The following is a 21108-nucleotide window of genomic DNA, read 5'->3' as shown; positions in this document are numbered from 1 at the left end:
GCATGTAAAGTGTAGTAAAACAATAGTGATGGTCTGGAGTCCTGTCCATGACAGGTGCACATTAACCCACTACAGGACATCTTTTATCCTCTGCCAGGATATACTTCCTGGGACAAAGGTTACGGCAGATGAACAATAATGAGATGGAAAAATGTACAAGCCTGCTTAAAAGAGAGGTCCTGTCACTCAACAAGAGTTTGTTTCTGGAAATTCCCATTAAAAGGCAAAGAGAATTCGTAAAAGGCAATAGCAGCCAATCATTTTGTCCTGATTTGACTGTCCTCAAAATATGAAAGATGAAAATTTGATTTCCTACAAGAAGCATAACACTTTAACCTAGCTCTGGTCTGCAGATCGATCTGACTTAAAGCCAATCTCTAGGCATAGATCTAAGTATACAGCCACAGCCAGTGGCGTAGCAATAGGGGTTGCAGAGGGAGCAACCACATCGGGGTCCTTGGGCCAGAGGGGCACCGAGGGGCCCTCCCTCAAGCACAATATTAGCTCTCTATTGGCCCTGTGTTGGTAATAATCACTTCTATAGATGCTTTAAATAGTAGGGATCGTTAACAAACTGTTTCCCATCGCCTACTTGCATCTCTGACACTGTTGTTGTCCTTGGCAAATTTTGGTGCGCCATATCTATTTTTATGTATACAGTGTATGGGGGGCCCCATGTAAAACTTGCACCGGGGCCCATAGCTCCTTTGCTACGCCACTGTATATGGCTATGAGTTAAAAAAGCAGGCCCTCTTTTAATGCTGAGGTTTTGCCTATGAGTATCAAATACAAATCATCTGGTCCCTTGCAGCAGTAATGAGCGAAAATGCCAATATTCTTTTCCCATTCATTTTTGTGAAAGTAAATTCGACTTTTGAGCTAATTTTCATGCTAAAATGAAACTAATTAAGCAATTTTCACGAATTTTCATGGCAAAAATATAGATTTTTTGCATTTTTCATTATTTCACGCATCGGAAAGAAAAATGTGTTTTTTTGACCATATATAAAATGCATTTTCACAAAAAAATTTCAAATCAAAAATATTTTTTTCAATGGAAAAAAACTTTGGCAAAACTTTGCAAGCAACACTGGCTAGCAGGTATTAAAATTAGGTAAGAGGGTATTAGTCAGGTGGCACGAATCAGAGCTACTTGTGTAGCGTGTGTTACCCTAGCAACACTTGCTTTATCTAGGTAACCTGGGTTACACTAATTGCGCTACCTTGTCAGTGTGATTAGCGGAAAATTGCTGTGCGCTCCTTATGCTTGGCAACATTAGCAATGTTGTGTGCAAGATGTGACCAATGTGGAGATGTGGTGATGAATGGGTGGTGATTTGGGCTTGTTTTCCAGCTGCATGACCTGAATACCTTGAAGTCAAGGCCACCTACACTGCAGCTTAATCTTAGTTGAAATTAAATGACAGTACAATGATCCCAAACACATCATTAAATTTACAACAAAATGACAAAGAAAAGAATCAAGATGTTGAAATTGTCCAGTCAGCATCCAGACCTCAATTCGATCAAAATGCTGTGGCAGGACTTTAAAGGGAACCTGAACCAAGTAAAATTATTTAAAATAAACACATGAATTACCTGCAAATGAATATTACATACTAGGCTCGCCATCAGTTCCTCTCAGAAGCTCACCATTTTCTTCTAACAACAATTCCTTCCAGTTCTGACTAGATCTAGTCAGACTTGTCTCTCCAGATGCTAAACGCCTTAGGGCCCCTTTTCACCATATCAGTTGCTTTCAGTCATAACTGAAAGGACAACTGACGTGCAAGGTAATGTCCATGTTTCCCTCTAGCTCAAGAGGTGTTACTGGTTAACGGAGTGCTGACCCAGAAGCTGTTACGGGGTCATCACCAAACCGGTGCAAACCTGTCGGTTCTGTCAGATTAATACTACCTACTGTAAGTAACTGAAACACAGGAGAAAAGTAAACATAATTTGTATGTGTATGCGTTGACATGTATTTTTAATGTTACTATTTTCGTGGTCCTTTAAGCTTTGAATGTTGCTTGACATGCCCAGAGACAGTTTCCCTGCTCCTTTCTCCCCCCGTCATGGCTGTGGTCAGAGCTCAGCATGTCAGTTACAGCGCTTGCATTAATTGCATTTAGTCACACAGATGAAACATAACAAAGCTGTGTAATGACCACAAACCTCAAAATGTCACAGGGACACATGAGTTAGCACTTTACAGAAGCACCATCTGCTTAACAGAAAGCCGCTGTGCGCTGTGCAATATCTTCCCTCTAAGTAACTAGATGTAGCTGTTTGCTTTATTACAGAGAAGTAGTCACAATTGGGCTTATGCAATTACTAATTGTATTTTCACTTTAAAAACACGCGGACAATATCTCTGATTGCTCTGCCTGTGCCTACGAGCGATGATGAGTGCAAATTTAGCATAATTGTAATTTTGCATCATAATGCACAATTATGATGCAAAAATGGAATTTGAAATGACGGGTACATTTGTAATTGATTTTGTAAACGTAATCAGGAACTGTAATTTTGCATAATTGTGTGCCAAATTTAGCGTTTAATAGCAATTGCTACGTATGTTAAGGGAAATAGGAACAAGGCAAAAATAATTTATGGGGGCATTGCTATTAACCTCTAAAGTCAGCACAAAATTATGCAAAAATTACGCAAAATTACGAACAGAATACACAAAATCAGTTGAATGTTCAAAGCATAAATACGTATGGCCCTAATTGCGAAAACTTAAAAAATGTTGTCTAATCGTAATTAATTAGCACATTACGATCATTACCACCGCCTACCTTCTCACTACATAGCCCGTATACAGGCCTATTTATAAAGGAGTTATCTGATAGGAGATCACCACTTTGCGATTCTCCTCCTTTCAAAATCTGATTGCTACTTTTCTAATGCGAGAGTTAAGCTGAACACTCATCACCCGACGGAGGAAGATGGATCTATCGACGTTGCCCTGGCGACAAGTGTACCACGATCCATCTTCCGGCTGGTGGGTACATGCAACAGTACTTCGGCACGAACAGGAAGTCAAGCCGAGTTGTCAGGGATCTTAAAGTTTCAATCTGCAGTGACAGTCGTTGTCGCTGCACGTCGTTCGTGTGTTCGCATGTCTGGACCCATGCCGTGGTGAGATTGCAGAAATGATAGCTCGGTGCTCAAGAAATTGCCGGTTGTCAGAAAAATCGTGTACTGGTTACTGGCCATTATAGAAGAGCAATCAGATTTCATTGCATGGTGATAACTGTCTGCTGCGAACAACCATCATACAGTAATTATGTAATGTAGTAAGTAGTGAACCACAGCGACATTCATTTGCATGGAGAAATGGATTGACAGCTGCATCTGTTACTAATTGCCAGAGTATGCAGCAGTACATGACCCACTGACTACTACATAATGGCACTTAAAGGATACCACAACTGAACGGTTGTAGTAAAAATGATAGCAGCACTGTGTAGGTTGTAATCAGCACATACCAGCTGTTCCTCCTGCCCCCCTTCGTCTACCGCCGTTCTCAGTTTATACATCCCGGTGTGCAGCGACTTTATTGAACTTTATTGGACATACTGCACCCTGTGTGCGCAGTATGTCCTTCCCCCTTCACCTCTGGCCGGCGCATAGTGCGAGGCTCAGAAGTACACTGTCCCCTCTGTGCTGCGTGTGCGCTTCAGTACACAAAGCGTCACATGATTAGCATCATAGGATCATTAGAGGTTGTGGTATCCTTTAAAGTTGCGATCTTTGGCAAAGAGGCAAACAGTGGTATTAAAGTGAACTTGACGCATAATCTAAAAGAAAAAACAGATACCTACCTAAGCATAAGTATCTGGGTAATATAGAGCCTATGGCAAACACTGAATTGTGCCACCACCCCGGTCAGAGCCCCCTTCCCCTCTAAACACAGCATCCTTTCTCACGTACATGTGTTATGGTTGCCTGTGGTTTTTGGCTCGGGATATTGCTGAAGTTAATTTTTTGGGAAATATCTCTTCTTATTCCCTTTTTATCCTCTTTTTTTAACACTAAACCTAGTGCCCCCTACATACATAAAGTAAGTATCCATGTTCCCCAGATAACAGAATTAATCTGATCTGATGTCCAAGTGACGGGAAGTCACGGGGGCAGGCATGGTGGCACAGCACAGGGTCAGGCATGGGGCGCAGCACAGAAGCAGGCATGGCGCCCATGGTGCTGTTGCACCCATGGCACGAGCTATGGCTGCACCTCACTAGATACGCCTCTGTACCTAAGGAAAGGGAAAGCTCTGGGTCCTATAGAGCTTTCCCGGTCTACTGACGGTGTCCACGTTCCCCTGCAGGCTCCCTGATCTGAATCCGTGGGAGACTTTGGCAGTCTTTAGAAGCACTCGGGCTCCTGAAGATCGGTGGCTCTGTACTGCGCACGCGTGAGTACGCGAGAGAGGGCGCTTGTGCGTGCGCAGTATGGAGCGGCCCATCTTCAGAAGCCTGAGTGCTTCCAGAGACTGCCGAAGTCTCCCCAACCCGGAAGACATGACCAAAGAGGGGAGCCTACGGGAGAACGTGGACACTGGGAGGAGAATGTGAAGGCTCTATAGGACCCAGAGCCTTCCCTCTCCTTAGGTGAGTATCTGTTTTTTATTTTCGTTTTTCCTTCAGACTTCCTTTTAACCCCCTTGGCGGTATGAAAAATACCGCCAGGGGGAAGCGCAACAGTTTTTTTTAAATTTTTTTTTTTTTTTTTATCATGTAGCGAGCCGAGGGCTCGCTACATGATAGCCGCTGCTCAGCGGCATCCCCCCAGCCCCGCCGATCGCCTCCGGCGATAGGCGATCAGGAAATCCCGTTCAAAGAACGGGATTTCCTGGAGGGCTTCCCCCGTCGCCATGGCGACGGGGCGGGATGACGTCACCGACGTCAGCGACGTCGGGACGTCATTGGGAGACCCGATCCACCCCTCGGCGCTGCCTGGCACTGATTGGCCAGGCAGCGCTCGGGGTCTGGGGGGGGGGGGCCGCGCGCCGCACCGGATAGCGGCGATCGGGCGCGCGGCGGCGGCGATCGGGGTGCTGGCGCAGCTAGCAAAGTGCTAGCTGCGTCCAGCAAAAAAAAAATTAAGTAAATCGGCCCAGCAGGGCCTGAGCGGCACCCTCCGGCGGCTTACCCCGTGTCACACACGGGGTTACCGCCAAGGAGGTTAAATCAAATACCACTATTCTCCAGTGCGGTGTGTGATGTTTACCTCTTTAAAAGAAGAGAATGCTGGTAATGCATGATATACAGCAAGTATTATTATTTATTTTTTTTCATGAATCTTATGTCTGTAAAAGTTGGGCAGTATGGTTCAATTATTGCAAATGTAAAGATTTATAAACGTTATAAATATAAAAAACAATAACATCCCTGAGCTGATTATAGTCACAGTAGAGTGTTGTGCCGTGTTAGCCATCAGTAAAAGCTAAAATTGGTAAGCTTTTGGCTAAAAAGCCTTCTTCAGACTCATGAACTGAGTCTGAAGAAGGCTTATTAGCCAAAAGTTTATTATTTTTCTCTTAAAGGAAACCTAAAGCAAGAAGTATATGGAGGCTTCCATATGTATTTCCTTTTAAACACTACCAGTAAGGGCTCAAACTCACTAGCAGCCTTTTCTAAGTGCTAGCGATTTGAAAAAAAACTCTTGCTAATGCAATGCTATGGGGGATTTTTATAAAATCACATCGCTCAAGTGGGATCACACCCATAGCATTACATTAGCAAGAGCTTTTCAAATCAAATCAAGTGCTCGGAAAAGCTCGGAAAGGCGCTCCTAGTGGATTCCAGGCCTCAGGATGCTCGTAAGGGTCGGGTTTCGACTTTGAGTGGTTTCGATTATGACTACATGTGTTTAAGATTCGACCATAATCTGAATTACAAATGGAATTGCCATTTCGATTCCAATTCGCTTACGAGTCGAAAATACGCTTTGTATGTGGAATTTCAAGTCGTAATTACAACTGCTATTATATATATAATTAGAGGTTAATAGCAGAGTCCTCGTACGTGTTCAAAACACCAAATCTGTAGGGTATGTTAAGGAGGACAGTGGGAAAATTTATTTTTCAAAAAGACCTTGTAGTTTTTGAGAAAATCGATGTTAAAGTTAGAGGAAAAAAGGTCTATATTTAAATGTAGTAAAATAACAGATAATGTATTAACATGTACATAAATGTATCTGATATACAGTATATATATATATATATATATGTTCAGAGTGTGGGAAATGAAAAAAAATTATGTGGATTTCCCCCTCCCCCCGCCCCTTGTCCCCCATGCAGGCAGGGATAGTCAGAATACAGAACCCTGGCCGTGTGGAGCTTCGCACCCTGAGCTATACCAGCCCGCATGGTCCATGGTATAGGGGGGGGGACTCTGGGGAGAGGGGGAGCCAAACCTCCCCCTGTCCCACAGAGGCCTTGTCCAATCCATGGACAAGGGGCTCTTTCCTACCTCTGCTGCCACCGGAGGAGGTGGGGATCAACGACACCCTGGGAGGGGTGGCATCCGGGAGTCCCCTTGACCCCCAGATACCCTCCCCCTTGCCAGGAAAAATGAGCATTTCCACAAAGGGTTAAATGAAATAAAAACATAACCACAAAAACGTCCTTTAATAGTCTGATTTAACCATGAATACCTAAAGGTTCCCACGCCAATATCCTCAGAACTTGTGAGCTTGAATCAAGATCTCTGCGCACCCACCAGCACACACGATGCTCCCGCCACAGCTCTAGCTATACTAAGTAAGATTTTTAAATTTGCCTCCAAGGCTCCTCATTGGTCTATTAACAGACCAATGGAAATCTGGAGGATTCTCATTGGTCTGTTAATAGACCAATGGGGAGCCTTGGAGCCAAATTTAAAGATGCTTTTGGCTCCAAGTGTTCATCCTCCCTCCTGCGTGGCTCCCACTCTCCTCCCCACCCACCGCACCTATAGTGCCCACCCAAAGCGTCACCCTGGAGCACCCACAGCACCCTGTGCTTTAGCTCTAACTATACTCAGTATAGCTAGAGCTGTGGCGGAAGCAGAGGTGTGAAGCGGCGGCTGGCGGAGATCTTCAATCAAGCTCACAAGTTAGAGGATATTGGCGTGAGACCATTTCAGAGGATATTGGCGTGGGAACTTTTTCTATTCATAGTTAATTTAGACTATTAAAGGACTATTAACTGACTTTTTTTGTGGTTATGTTTTTATTTAATTTAACTTTTTGTCAATAACGGTAAGGAGTACTATGTACCCCTATACTCATTTCTCCTAGGGAGGGGGCGGGCATCTGGGGGTCCCCTTCTTAACCCCCCCCCCCCCCAGGGTGTCATTGGCCCCACCTCCTCCTGGGGCACCAGAGGTGAGGAAGAGCCCTTGTCCATAGATTGGACAAGGGCTCTGGGGATGAAAGGGAGGCTTGGCTGCCCCTCTCCCCAGAGCCCCCCCATACTATAAACCATGCGGGCTGGTATAGCTCAGGGTGTGAAGCCCCACGTGGCCGGGGCTCTGCATTCTGGCTATTCTAGCTTGCATGGGGGTAAGGGGTTAAAGAGGCTCAGGAGGGGGTCCACATGTAACTTTTTTTATTTCCCACACTCTGAGCACACACACACACACACACACACACACCTACCAGTCTATATATATATATATATATATATATATATATAAATATATATATATATATATATATATATATATATATATATACATACAGTATATATACTACATTTACATACATGTTAATACATTATCTGTCATTTTACTGCATTTAAATTGCCACTTTTTACCTCTAACTTTTTTCTTTTAATAACCAGATTTTATTGCTTTGCATGAACTCAAGCAAATAACAAGAAGAGGAGGCAACATTGTCGTTTACACTGATACAGCATAGTACAAACAGACTTATCTCAATATACATATATATGAATAATATAGAAAATATTGAAACCATATTTTAGAACCATATTTTTAGCAAGGGGGGGAAACAGGGAAAGGGAGGCAGGGGGTAAAAAGGGAAGAGGGGAGGGGATGAAGAGATACACACATAAATGCAATAAAGAATAGGTGCTGCCTAAATTGGGAAGACCATATAGACATCAGTGGCGTAGCAATAGGGGGTGCAGAGGTAGCGACCGCATCAGGGCCCTTGGGCCAGTGGGGCCCTGAAGGGCTATCCCTCAACTACAGTATTAACTCTTTATTGGTCCTGTGCTCATAATAATCACTTCTATAGATACTTTGAATAGGGGTAATCATTAACAAGCTGTTCCCCATCCCCTCTTGCACCTCTGACACTGTAGTTGCCATTGGCAGGATTTGGTGTGCCGTATCAATTGTTATGTATAGAGTGCATGGGGGGGCCCCATTGTAAAATTTGCATCAGGGCCCACAGCTCCTTAGCTACACCACTGATAGACATCCTCTAAAAGGACCCAAAGCCTAGCAAGAATAAATGGCCAAAGATCTCCACCTAACCATATGAAAGAAGTGAATGCATCTGAATCACAAAAGTCGATCCAAATGGGCCATCTTTGTACGAAGACATCCTGTTTACTCTGGTCCAAAAGAATCAGGTAGTCCATTCTTTTCAAGAAGTTGATCTGCACACCAAGTTCCGCTTTAGAGGGGACCGTTTGTTGCCTCCAATGCCTAGCTATAAGCAAACGAGCACTAATCAGCACGTATCTGAAAAATGGATTTCTTGGAGACTGTCATGGTTTTACTCTAACTTTTCTCACAAACTACAAGGTGTTTTTGAATTGTTTTCCCCTCTTGTTCCCACTGTCCTCCTTAAAGTGTACCAGAGACCTCGTAAAGTAAAGATTTACCCGGGGCTTCCTCCTGCCCCATAAACACATCTGAGTCCCGCATACTGCATGCGCAGAAGACCCAGACTGGACCCAACTGAGCCAGTTACTGGGGATGATCGCTGCTGAACGGCAGACCAGGGGAGGGCGGCAATGGACACTGTTTATGGGGCAGGAGGAAACCAACAATACATTAATTAACGGTTAATAGCAAATAGCAAAGCCCCGTACGAACACCAAATTTACAGGGTAAAGTAAACCAGAGACCTCGTAAAGTAAAGATTTGATACTCACTCGGGGCTTCCTACTGCCCCATAAACACGTCGGAGTCCCTCGCAATCTTTCCTCGCCATTTGGTGTTTCTAGTACGTACAAGGGCTTTGTTATGTGCTATTAACCACTAACTAATATAGTCGTGATTGTGACTCGTAATCCCAAATTATGAAGTGAATGCAATTACGCGTGCATCAGAAATCGGCATTCGTGATTGCAGCTGATCACGAATGCCGATTTCAAGGTCGAAACATGCAGAATTCGGTTGTAATGAATGCATCTCATAAGTATGAGGTCATAATGAGCATGACTAAATACCAGTTGCCTGGCAGCCCTGCTGATCTATTTGGCTGCAGTAGTGTATGAATCACACCAGCAATAGGAATGCAGCTAATCTTAACTGACAATAATGTCAGAAACACCTGATCTGCTGCATGCTTGGTCAGGGGCTGTGGCTAAAAGTATCAGAGGCAGAGGATCAGCAGGACAGTCAGGCAACTTGTATTGCTTAAAAGAAAATAAATATGGCAGCCTCCATATCCCTCTTGCTTTAGTTGTCCTTTAAGTTAGCTATTGAGGGCTGATGCACACCTAAAAGCGCTAGCATAATCGCAAACGCTCATTGCTTTTAGAAGTGATTTTTCAAGGCGATGCTAGGCATGTGCCTAGTGATTTTCTGTTTATACCTAGCGATGTTTGGAGCGTTTTTGTGTTTGTTTGTTTTTTTTAAGTACAGTACAACTGCAAGTGTACTTGTATTGTAACAAAATTGCTTGGAAAATCGCTCTGATCTAGCGCTTCTCAGAGCGATTTTCCACTTCCTATACTTAACATTGAGACTGAATCGCCTCAGAAATGCTGCAGGACCTGCGTTTTGTGAAAAATCACATCGCTCTGGTGCGAATCATCCAATAGAGAAACATTAGACAAGGTCTTTTTAAAGCTCTAGCGTTTTAAAAAGCGCTCAGAAGCACTCTAGGTGTGCATCAGCCTTAAATGTTGACATCACCCTGATTCAAGACTTCTTGCTTGTGTTGAATTATATTATCATGTTGTATGGGATCTACATAAAACAGTCACTATATTTAAAACAATTGGGCAGATTGACAAGGAGAAAATTGGAGTTTGTTCTTAAGGTGGCCACTAATGATCCAATCTTTTTCATCCAATTTTACCAAATCTATGTAGTATGAGGGTAAAATGAGTGAATATATTGAATGGATAATTTGAGCAGTTCCCTTATATTACATAGAAATGGTAAGATTGGATGAAAAAGATTGGATAGTTAGTGGCCACCATTAGAATGGTGGTAAGCAGTGTTATATACTGGTATATATTTTTTTCCAATCTTTTTCTTTTTCAGCTCACAATAAAATACCTTTCCAATACCTGGCAAGTAAATATTGCTAGCAATTTCAGCCTCTAATTAATCAGGGCCACGTTTTTTTGAATACATCCTTTGCTATATTGGTATTGACAAGTTGTTACAGAGTAAAAAACTTTTATATATTCAATCAGGTCCTAAACTGTCTATATTTTTTATTATCTTGCACTTGGGTATTTAGGATACTTCCATTACTATGCATTGTTTTTGCAATAGACAAAATAACTGTATTGTGATACGATGCAGGTATATTGTAATGACATGTTCGTTAGGAGCGCAGAGCGGCGGTATTTGTCGGAATAACGTGAGGCATGCTGTGAGTGTACCAGTTATCTGATTACTTATTCATAATGCATGCAAAAATGCACATAATGTTAGTCTATAGGCCGCACAAAAAATGCATTGGTGTGCGTTTTTCAATGCGTTTTTTTAGTGCTGAACAAAAAACCCAGCTGAGCGGGTTTATTCTTTCTGCTTACTATATGCAGAACATATGTGTTTTACATGCAATGGTTTACTATGGAGGATAAAAAACGCATGCATTTTTGGAAAAATTAAAGGTAAAAAGTAACTTGAAGCTCGCATCACCATTATGCTCCTGTGGCTAGGGGCGTACTGCCACGGGAGCGCACCCGGGAGTAACTTGAAGCTCGCATCACCATTATGCTCCTGTGGCTAGGGGCGTTCTGCCACGGGAGCGCGCCCGCCAGCTGCATGTGCACCCTCGCCGGCCATTACTGAGGGAAAAGCTGACGAGTGGGTGGCTGCGCAGATGCGCCAAGGGACACAGAGGCTTCTAGGGGCTGGAGGAAGCTCCAGGTAAGTGAAACTTGTTTTTTTAGGTAGCCTTATGTACCCTTTGAATATTTATAAAAAAATAAATACCTACGGCAAAAACACAAAAAATGCATAAAAACGCACATGAAAACCAATTGTAGAAAAGATGAATATAGCAGAAAACTGATGGTTTTGTGCATGGATAAGTGTGACGCCAGGCAAAAGCCTGGTACACACCTTCAATTTTGATTGGCCAATTTTGCCACCTCCATGTAGTATATTGACTACTATGAGCAGATTGTGTAGTAAAACCCTGGAGCTGGATTCATAGGCTTTTTTTGTGTGTGATTTCTGCGTAAGAAAACTGAGAACCATTGTTAATCAATGGGTCAGTTCACACTTGAATACCTTTTTTTTCACATGCAGAAAAACAACTGACAGCAGTGCAGCACTGTCAGAAAACTCATGCAGAAAACCGCGCACATACAATTCATAGACAAGTGTGAATCCAGCCTCATACTACATGGAGGTGGTAAATTTGGTCAGTGATTGGCCAACAATAATTGAAAGTGTGTACCAGGCTTAAGATTAATAGAGAACAAAATTTCCTCGGAAATCTGCTGTATGAGACTGCAATCGCACTACTCAGTGGCGGACAAAGCCAGCGATGGGCCCCTGTGCAGAATAAATGAAGTGTGGGCCCCATGTGAGCGTGGTCATAACAGATCATGGTTGGATCCAAACAATACCAATAAGGTTAAAGTACATGAATCTAGGTCACATTCTGTAGGCACTGTATTAATGTAGCACACATTTTAAACTTGTATATGACTGGGGTACAAGTTATTATCATCAATTCTCTTGAGTTTCAAAGAGAAACGCCTAGAGGATAATCAGCTCCTAACTGGTGCAATTGCAGGGGCCCTAGAGGACATGGGGGCCCTAGAGGACATGGGGCCCCTGTGCGGCTACACGGCCTGGACAGGTCTAAGTCCGCCTCTGTCACTACTGTTAGTTTACTAACGTTACAGCAACCCTCACTGTGTTTTAATATGACCAAGGTGAGGGATGTAATGTGCTCAAGATACCAAACAACCACACACAAAAAGATCTAGCCTGATGTTTGCTTGATTAATTAGGCCCACTACAGATACTGTACTACATCTATGGGATGTATTATGAAGAAAGGCCTTTATCATAGTGATTCATTTAAAGGACAACTTTAAAGTACAAAGGAAAATATTGTTCTATAAATGGGTACCTTAAAGGTGTCCACACACACCATACAATCTTTTAAATATCTGTTCAATTCAAGAATTGCAATCAATTTTTCTAACTGATTGTAACATTTCAAAAATCTGACCAATGAATCACATACATATGTTCAATTATTCCCCATTTATGATAGAAATGATTGGAAACTCTGAGAAAACTGCTAGGGTGTGTATATTAATAAATTGTCAATCTAACACGCACCATACAATCTTTAGAGAAATTGAAGAAAAATTTCCAGCATTCCGGGTCGATTAGAATCGAAAAAAATAGGAAATTGGATTGGATGTTTCAGTCAAATGAAAAAAAAAGCTTTCAATTTTTTCGGGACATATTGTATCGTGTGTGGCCACCTTTAGAAACATTTGCCAGCTGTAGCATAAGATTAGAACACATCATTTAAAGGACATCTGAAGTGAGAAGTATATGAAGACTGCCATATTTATTTTGTTTTTAGCAATACCAGTTGCCTGGCAGCCCTGCTGATCTATTTGGCTGCAGTAGTGATTGAATAGCACCAGAAACAAGCATGTAGCTAACCTTTTCAGATCTGACAATAATGTCAGAAACATCTGATCTGCTGCATGCTTGTTCAGGGTCTATGGCTAAACGTATTAGAGGAAAAGGATCAGCAGGGCAGCCAGGCGACTGGCATTGCTAAAAAGGAAATAAATATGGCAGCCTCCATATGCCTCTCACTTCAGTTGTCCCTTAAGACTGAACTGAACTTAGCCAAGATACCTAAAAAGTATATAAAATCCTTAGTTTTATTTATTTTTTTACATTGATTTGTTTAATTACTAGTATGATCCATTACATTTAATTACAACCTGAATCACCAACCTCCATGATACAAAAAAATTGCAGAATTTTGCACACTATTTTCATCAAATAATCTTTTCACCCCTGCAGGCCACATATTTCTCTAGTTATACATCATTTTCCACTACCTCCCATTAGAACAATAATTGTCTTATCTAGCCAGGCCAGGCATTTATAAGTGATATAAATATTTTGTTCTGTGCCTTCATTGTTCCCAGAAATGCATATACCACATCAAAAACCACTTCAGATGCAAACTGCTGTGCAGACATTATATATTGCCTATTCACTAGAACTGTATATGTCTATATCCAAGAAAGAAAAAATATTATTTGCCAACATTTTGCACAGAGGCAGTGTATTCGATGTGAAACTTAACTAGGGTTATTTTTTTCCCATTGAAAATACGTTAAAAATATATCCAGTAAATATTGTTGTAGCATATTTGAGATTACAGGTTTATAAACATTTAATTTTATAATATTAAATTATGGTACATATTTATTAGTATTTAAAAATTAAAAAAAAAAATATCATAGTAATTTTTTAGAGCCTTTCTTAAAAACTTTATTTACTTAAAGGTGCATTTACTGAAGAAAACGATGGCATTTACAAAGAGAAGCAAATTATGCCGTGTAGAGTTTTACAATACCCACCACTCCCACATAAATGATTTCAAACCCGTCCTCTAAAGGGATATAGAAAACAACACTAAAATGTATCTGGTACCTAACTGGATGCTGATATGTAGACACATTTTGTTGGTAAACAGAATACAAGGAAGTTACGTACTTAAGAAAGTAATCTATTTTATATCAAAGGAAAAAACTTTGGCATAGAAAAAGTCTTTAATTCTTTGCTCCACTTCAGTTAAGAAAATAAAAATTCAACAAAGGTCACACTAAGAAAAAGATATGCATAAACCTTACATCTCAAGGAAAAATGATCAATGTTAAAAATACAAAACCTACCATAAAGCATACTCACAATCCATAATATTCAAATACAGTATAGACGTCGTATACAAAAGTCTCTAAACTATGCTTTAGCAGTATTAAAAAAAGTCAATATATTTATGCTAAGCTTAGTCACAAAACAGTCCAACAACTTTTTTTCAAAATTTTCCAAAGAAGTAGTTTGAATTAGCCCAAAACACCACCAAGTTCCTAAAATAAAGTCACTAACTAAATAAACTCAAACAAAAAAAAAAATAGTAAAAAAAACAAACAAACTAGGATTAAAAATGAAATAAGCAGCAGAAACTGTCCACACCAGGAATCGTGAAATAAAAATATTAGAATAAATACATTTAAGCTGAGATTCACGTTTTTAAAGCTTGCGGATGGTTGAAATAGGAAAAAGGAAATTTACTAAGGGTTGCAAAGGAAATCTTGTTGCCTTCTATTGTGGCCGTGGGGGTGTAGCTTGCCCAACCCAGACTTATCTTTCTTGATAAAACATGAATTTTTTTAAAAATGTACCCCTGGCAAAAAGTGACGGGTAGACCAAAGCCAAGACAAGTTACTGCTCACCTTGATCGTGCTTGCCATGTTTCCGATCAGTTTTATTGATTGAGAAATATTAGTAAAATAATGATTATAGCTTCGCGCTGACCAGAAAGTTGATTTTGATGGGGTTGTTTGGAGCGGATGAGATTGTGCTAGCTCCGGGAAATGAAGTCAGGCAATGACAGGAAGAGAGTCCTATTGGTGCTGGCCGCAGTTTCTCTAAGAAACAGGATATTTGGGAGCACCAAGATAAGAGAGCTTGAAAACAATGATGTTTTTCTTGATGATACGTGCTAGTAGATATATATAATTTTTTTTTTTTTTTTACTGCATGTCATATGCCCGTGTTTGCTGGGGCAGGTGTGACAGAGTCCAATGTACAGTGATCTACAAGTTCAAGCAGGATACAGATGTTTGGAATAACCAGCCAATTTTTTGCTTCAGCTCATTGTAGCCTCTCCCTGGAGGATAAGAACATGTTTTGTTTTCAGTAGTGCGACATTTAATCAGACATTTTTTTGATTCTCAATATGCAGACAGACGTCCGACACTTTAAACCTTATATTCGGCTGCCATTTATTTAAAGTCTGACTTCAGGAAAAATAATTACTTTGTTTTGGATAGTGGGGAAATGGGTTAGAACCTTGTTTAGGGTTTTACTGCTCTCGGTGTCCCTATTTAAAGACATATTCCCACACAGTTTGGACCTGATGCTATAGAGAAAGAAAGGGTCTGTTTTAAAACAAACTGTCAAAGCTGTTTTTTAAACCTCATCAGGTGTTTGGAATGAAAGCAAGCAAAACATAACAAAGTATTAGGGCTGAAACCCACTAGGAATCACTGTGTGCAGCGATTCCTAGTCCGATTTTGCAGGTCTAACAATCTGATTTGGATTCAGTAAACTGTACAGCGCTTCCGATTCGTTTTTTTCTTTTTAAAATAAACTTTATTATACTTACCAGGTGTCCTGATGTCTGGCTTCCGTCCGTAGCCCCACCCCCAATGGAAGAGGTCATAGGTGCTTCTCTTGGACCAATCAGAGAAGCACCTGAGACCTCTTCTGCTGAGGGGTGGGGCTATGGGCAGGAGACGGATTCGGGACACTCAGAAAGTAAAAATGACTTTATTTAAAAGATTAAAGATTAAACTTTTCAAATCGATTTTGCAGTGCTTCTATAAACAATATTGAGCGCAAATGCTCTTGAAATGTTGCATGTCCTGTGATTGTGATTAACCCTAATCACAATCGCAGTAATAAGTTCCCTTACATTTAAATGCACTGGCAAAGCACTTTTTGGAATCGCCGCAAATGTCAATGCTCCAAAAACGCTGCCAAAATCGCCCTAGTGAGTCCCAGCCCTTAGGCTGGTTTTACACTTATTCTTTGCTGTGTGATGCTTCTGCTGCATCACAAAAAATATCAATCATATGACTCTGCAGCAGAGTGCGTCGACAGGGTCATATGCATAGGCACGCTCCTCACTCAGTGACGTACTCCCTGCTGGAAAGGAAGTACGTCACTGGGATCCCCGTCGGTCCACGCATGCATGCCGCACTTCGTCATTTCCACTACCTGCGTTGCCCACAGACTTGCATTACAGCATGCTCCATACACCAAGCGTGGTGCATGCGGTAACGTGTTGTAGCCCTTGCATCCGATCAGCAGCTTCTAGCGCACTGCATCGCACCGCAAAGCTCCATTGACTTGCATTGCTTTTGCAGCCCCTTGTGGTACAGAAGGGTAGCGTAACACTGGTTTCCAGTAAATGATAAATTCCTGATTTAAAACGACAGGTTTCCAGTGCACCACAAAAGTGTGGCATAGATGTTGTATGCCGGGAGTGCACAGCAATTTTACACCCTATTCATCTACCGGCATTTTGCTATCTGATCCTGATCGCAAGAAGAACGCAAGATGCTGGGTACAGTAAAACTACTGGAATCCACAGTGACCAATTACATTAGTGTGATCTGTTTGTGACACGATTCCTTCCTGAGCGCAATCGTTGTCCTGCCACATTTTCTGCGCGATTCGGCTCCTACATTTTGTAAAGGAGAGCAGAAAAATGTCAAAGCAATCGTACTGCTTTGTGATTCATCTCACAATTTGGCAATTTCCTGATCTTTTTTTTTTTGTGATGCAAATCGTCGTTAATACAAAATGCACCATAAACACCCAGTACACACGACAAAAAATTGCTGTGGTGGAAACTGGAAAGGAACGAGATTGCAGTTTCCTATTGGAAAAGAGCCCTTACTGTTAATCCTGCTGACAAAGTAGCATACATTGTGCTGTGCAATTAGCGCGTCCCATGGTACCTAGGTAACGCAAGCATTGTTAGAGTACCGCGCTCTATTTTACTGGACTTTCTCGAATATGCCCCTCTTTGACTTGTATAATGCCCATGCTATAATGAGAGCATAGCCCAATATATACTGTGCAAATAGAAAACATGCATGTTATTTTATAGCATGGGCGATTGCTATGGAACGCACATGTTTCTACATGTTATTTCATTTTAACCCCACTATGAAATTTATTTTATTCACTGCTGTGTCTTTGGCTTTTTGAAAGAAATTGACCATAATAACCCTAAATATCAAATACCCTATCTGACTGGGATGTGAGGGAAATTTGGCCGGATGAGGGAAAAGACAGCAATAAAGACAAAAAACATTTATATCACGCTTTTCTCCTGGTGGACTTAAAGCGCTAGAGCTGCAACCACTAGGATGCACTCAGTAGGACACTCTGCAGTTTTAGGGAGTCTTGCCCAAACTCTCCTTACTGAACAGGTGCTGGCTTACTGAACGGGAAGAGCTGAGAATCAAACCCTGGTCGTCTGTGACAGAGGAAGCGCCCTTAATCAGTACACTATTCAGCCACTCCAATACAATAAAACAGCAATACAGCAATACAAGCACCACCAACACAAATACAAAAAAGACTAGCTAGCCCATTCTGTACTACCTAAACCAGGCATGGGCAAACTCGGCCCTCCAGCTGTTACGGAACTACAAGTCCCACAATGAATTTGCCTTTATGAGTCATGACGGTGGCTGTCAGACTCCTACAATGCATTGTGGGACTTGTAGTTCAGTAACAGCTGGAGGGCCGAGTTTACCCATGCCTGACCTAAACGCTTAATACATGTTTACATGTTTAAAGGACCACTGTCGCGAAAATCTTAAAAATTTAAAATGTATGCAAACACATACAAATAAGAAGCATCTTTCTTCCATAGTAAAATAAGCCACAAATTACTTCTCTCCTATGTTGCTGCCACTTACAGTAGGTAGTAGACATCACCAACAGGTTTGGGTTAGTCCATCTCTCCATAGGGGATTCTCAGCATGGCCTTTATTCTTTCTAAAGACACTCACTGAAAAAAATGTATACAAAGATGCTGGCCAGCCTCCCTGCTCACCATACACTTTTTTTTGCCAGTTGGACGGAACAACTGCCATTCACTAAGTGGATTTTGAAAATAAGGAAAAACCCTGAAAATCCCCCATGAGGAGATGGGCTAGTCCAAAACCTGTTGGTTCTGTCAGATTTCTACTACCTACTGTAAGTGACAGCAACATAGGCGAAAAGTAATGTCTGGCGCATCTTAGTCTGGGAGAAATGCACTTCTTTTTTTTTTTTTTTGAAACAACATTTTATTTGACTTTTCACAAGTTACATTAGCAAAGTTTCATTTCCTCCATGAGGTATTTAGCTTAACAGATTTAACACACAGGGAGTAACTTTACAAACCAAATTATTTAAGCATAAAGAGTCCAATAAGAAACTCCCCCTATAATGTCTTAAGAGAATGTTTAACTGGATCGTCCTTTCTCCCCTCCCCCCTCCCCCCCATTTCTCCCTCCCCCCTCCCTCCGCCCTTCCCTGTCACTCCAGATCATATACTTCTAAGAGACCCTAAGAAATGTCTAATTTTCCGAGCGCGCCCAGCAAATGTTCCGTCAGATACCATTTTGTGTACTTGAAGTGTTCCATCAAGTCTTTTATTTCCTGTTGTGTGTAAATCCTTTCAATAAAGAGTTTCCACTTTTTAAAGAATGTCTTTGTTTTCTTGTCTTTGTGGTTTAGTGTGTCCATTTTATCCAGCTGATGGAGGTGCATGAGTTCCTCTTTAACATCCCAAATTGTGGGAGGACTTGCATAGATCCATTTATTGAAAATCACCTTTCTGGCTGTGATTAGGATCAGATGAGCTAGTTTACTCAAGCCTTTAGTATTAGCTTGTGGATTGTCTCCTGACTCTGTATGTGATTCTTCAAAGTTGAACAGCATTAGCAGAGGGCTCAGTTCCAGTTGGATTTTACACATTTGTTTGGTATATTGCATTATTTTTTTCCAAAAATCTACCACAATTGGACAACTCCACACACAATGATATAAATCTGCGTCCGCTTGGTTACACTTAGGGCATTTAGGTGTGTAGTACGCTGGTGGATTCTTATATTTAATATTGAAGGCATACTTTGCCTTATGAATAAATTTTAAATGGGACTCTCGCCAGTTTTCCCCCACTATCAGTTTATGGATTACCCCATATCCCTCAAGGATTTTTTGTGGAAGGTCATTGCTTGATATATGTTTAGACCAGCCGGCGAGATTATTTGCTGCTTTTTTGGCAACCGTTAACTGCTGGAGGTCCGTCTGAATCATAGACAGTGATATTTTAGGAATATGCGGGGCTAGGAATTCATCCAGTTTATTCAATGTGGTTATTTTTTTAAATTGGTTCCCCTTGCTTTCTAGAAATGATCTCAATTGGCCATAGTATAGGAAATGATGGCGCGGAATGTCGTAATTTGACCTGATACCCATAAAGGATAGTAATTTGCCTGCATTCAAATCTAGTAATTGCCCCAACCGGTGAATTCCTTTGTCCTGCCATTCATAGAAACCTCCATGGGCAAGGCTCGCCGGAAACTCCGGCAAGCCGCGTAGGGGCATATATTTAGAAACCAGGTAAGGCATGTTAAATGTTTTGCACAGCTCTCTCCAAGTCACTATAGTATCATTCAAAATTTTGCTACTTCTAAATTTTGGTGGTAAATGCTTATATGATGTGTGTAGCAAACCAGAGAGGGACCATGGTTCGGCGTATGCGGACTCTAGATCATAATTTGAATAAATACTCGAGTTATTAATCCAATCCCTTACATGGCGGGTTAGGCAAGCTATATTATATCTTCGTATATCGGGTATAGCTAGGCCTCCCCAAATTTTAGGGAGCTGTAGCTTGGAGAGAGCTATTCTTGCCTTCCCCTTTTTCCACAGAAAGCGTATGAATGCACTATATAAATCTTTGACATCTGAATGCCTCATCAGCAATGGTATTGTCTGTAGAGGGTAGAGTAATCTGCCAAAAGACACCGATTTGATTAATGAAGCCCGTCCCATCAGATTAATGGGCAGGTTTTCCCAATTAGCTAGTTGGCGCTTAATATCCAGTATCAGGGGGTAATAATTTTTTGAGTACATAAGAGATGGGTCTCTAGGGAATTTGATTCCTAAATAAGTTACCTGCGAGCAGATCTTAACTGGGAGGTGTGTCATATTTATTTTCGGGGCTAATTTGGATAAGTACATTAGTTCGCATTTGGATACATTAACTTTGAAGCCACTTAATTTACCTATTTCCTCAATTTTCCCCAGTACCTGTTCTAGTTGTATCATCGGATCCTGTAGGAATAACAGAATATCATCGGCAAACATGGCTTGCGACACTTTATGTCCCCCGATAGTGATTCCCGCAATATTCGCCTCAAGAAATCGGGTCATAGGCTCCAAGGCTAGATTAAAGAGCAGAGGTGACAAGGGGCACCCCTGTCTCGTGCCCTTCTCAAGCGTAAAAGGGTCAGACAAAAAACCTGGGGTGTAAATACGGGCACTGGGATTTATATGCATAGCTTTTATTAAATTTCGTAACGAGCCAGTGATTTTCATTTTATCCAGCACGCCCTCAAGCCACTCCCAGGATACATTATCGAAGGCCTTTTCCGCATCAATCATTAAAATGGCATAATTTTTGCATGTTTCGGGATAGGCTTTAGCATAATCCTGGACCAGGAGTAGTTTCCTAACATTGGCTACTGCTGATCTGTTTCTGACAAATCCCACTTGGTGTGGGCTGACAAGCTTGGGAAGAAGATTAGCCAAACGATCCGCCATTATTTTTGATAGTATTTTTATATCTTGGTTAATTAGAGATATCGGCCGAAATGAT

General features: G+C 41.4%; 1 protein-coding gene across 2 annotated transcripts in view; it reads right to left on the bottom strand.

Annotated features, from left to right (window-relative positions):
- The window catches only part of ERG (ETS transcription factor ERG), a 247873-nt gene that overhangs the window by 127294 nt on the left and 99471 nt on the right, over positions 1–21108 (bottom strand). Inside the window, exon 1 of one of the 2 annotated variants that reach the window (XM_068270412.1) lies at positions 14888–14926. The exons of the other annotated variant lie outside the window; for it this stretch is intronic. Within the exon in view, the coding sequence (XP_068126513.1) occupies positions 14888–14905 (18 nt within the window). The 5' untranslated portion in view covers positions 14906–14926. Of the gene's footprint in view, positions 1–14887; positions 14927–21108 lie in introns of those variants that run through there. 2 annotated transcript variants of the gene reach the window in all.

Source organism: Hyperolius riggenbachi, chromosome 2, assembly GCF_040937935.1.
Source record: "Hyperolius riggenbachi isolate aHypRig1 chromosome 2, aHypRig1.pri, whole genome shotgun sequence".
NCBI lineage: Eukaryota > Metazoa > Chordata > Amphibia > Anura > Hyperoliidae > Hyperolius > Hyperolius riggenbachi.
Note: the sequence above shows the minus strand (reverse complement) of the source record. Positions and strands in the feature narration are given on the sequence as shown.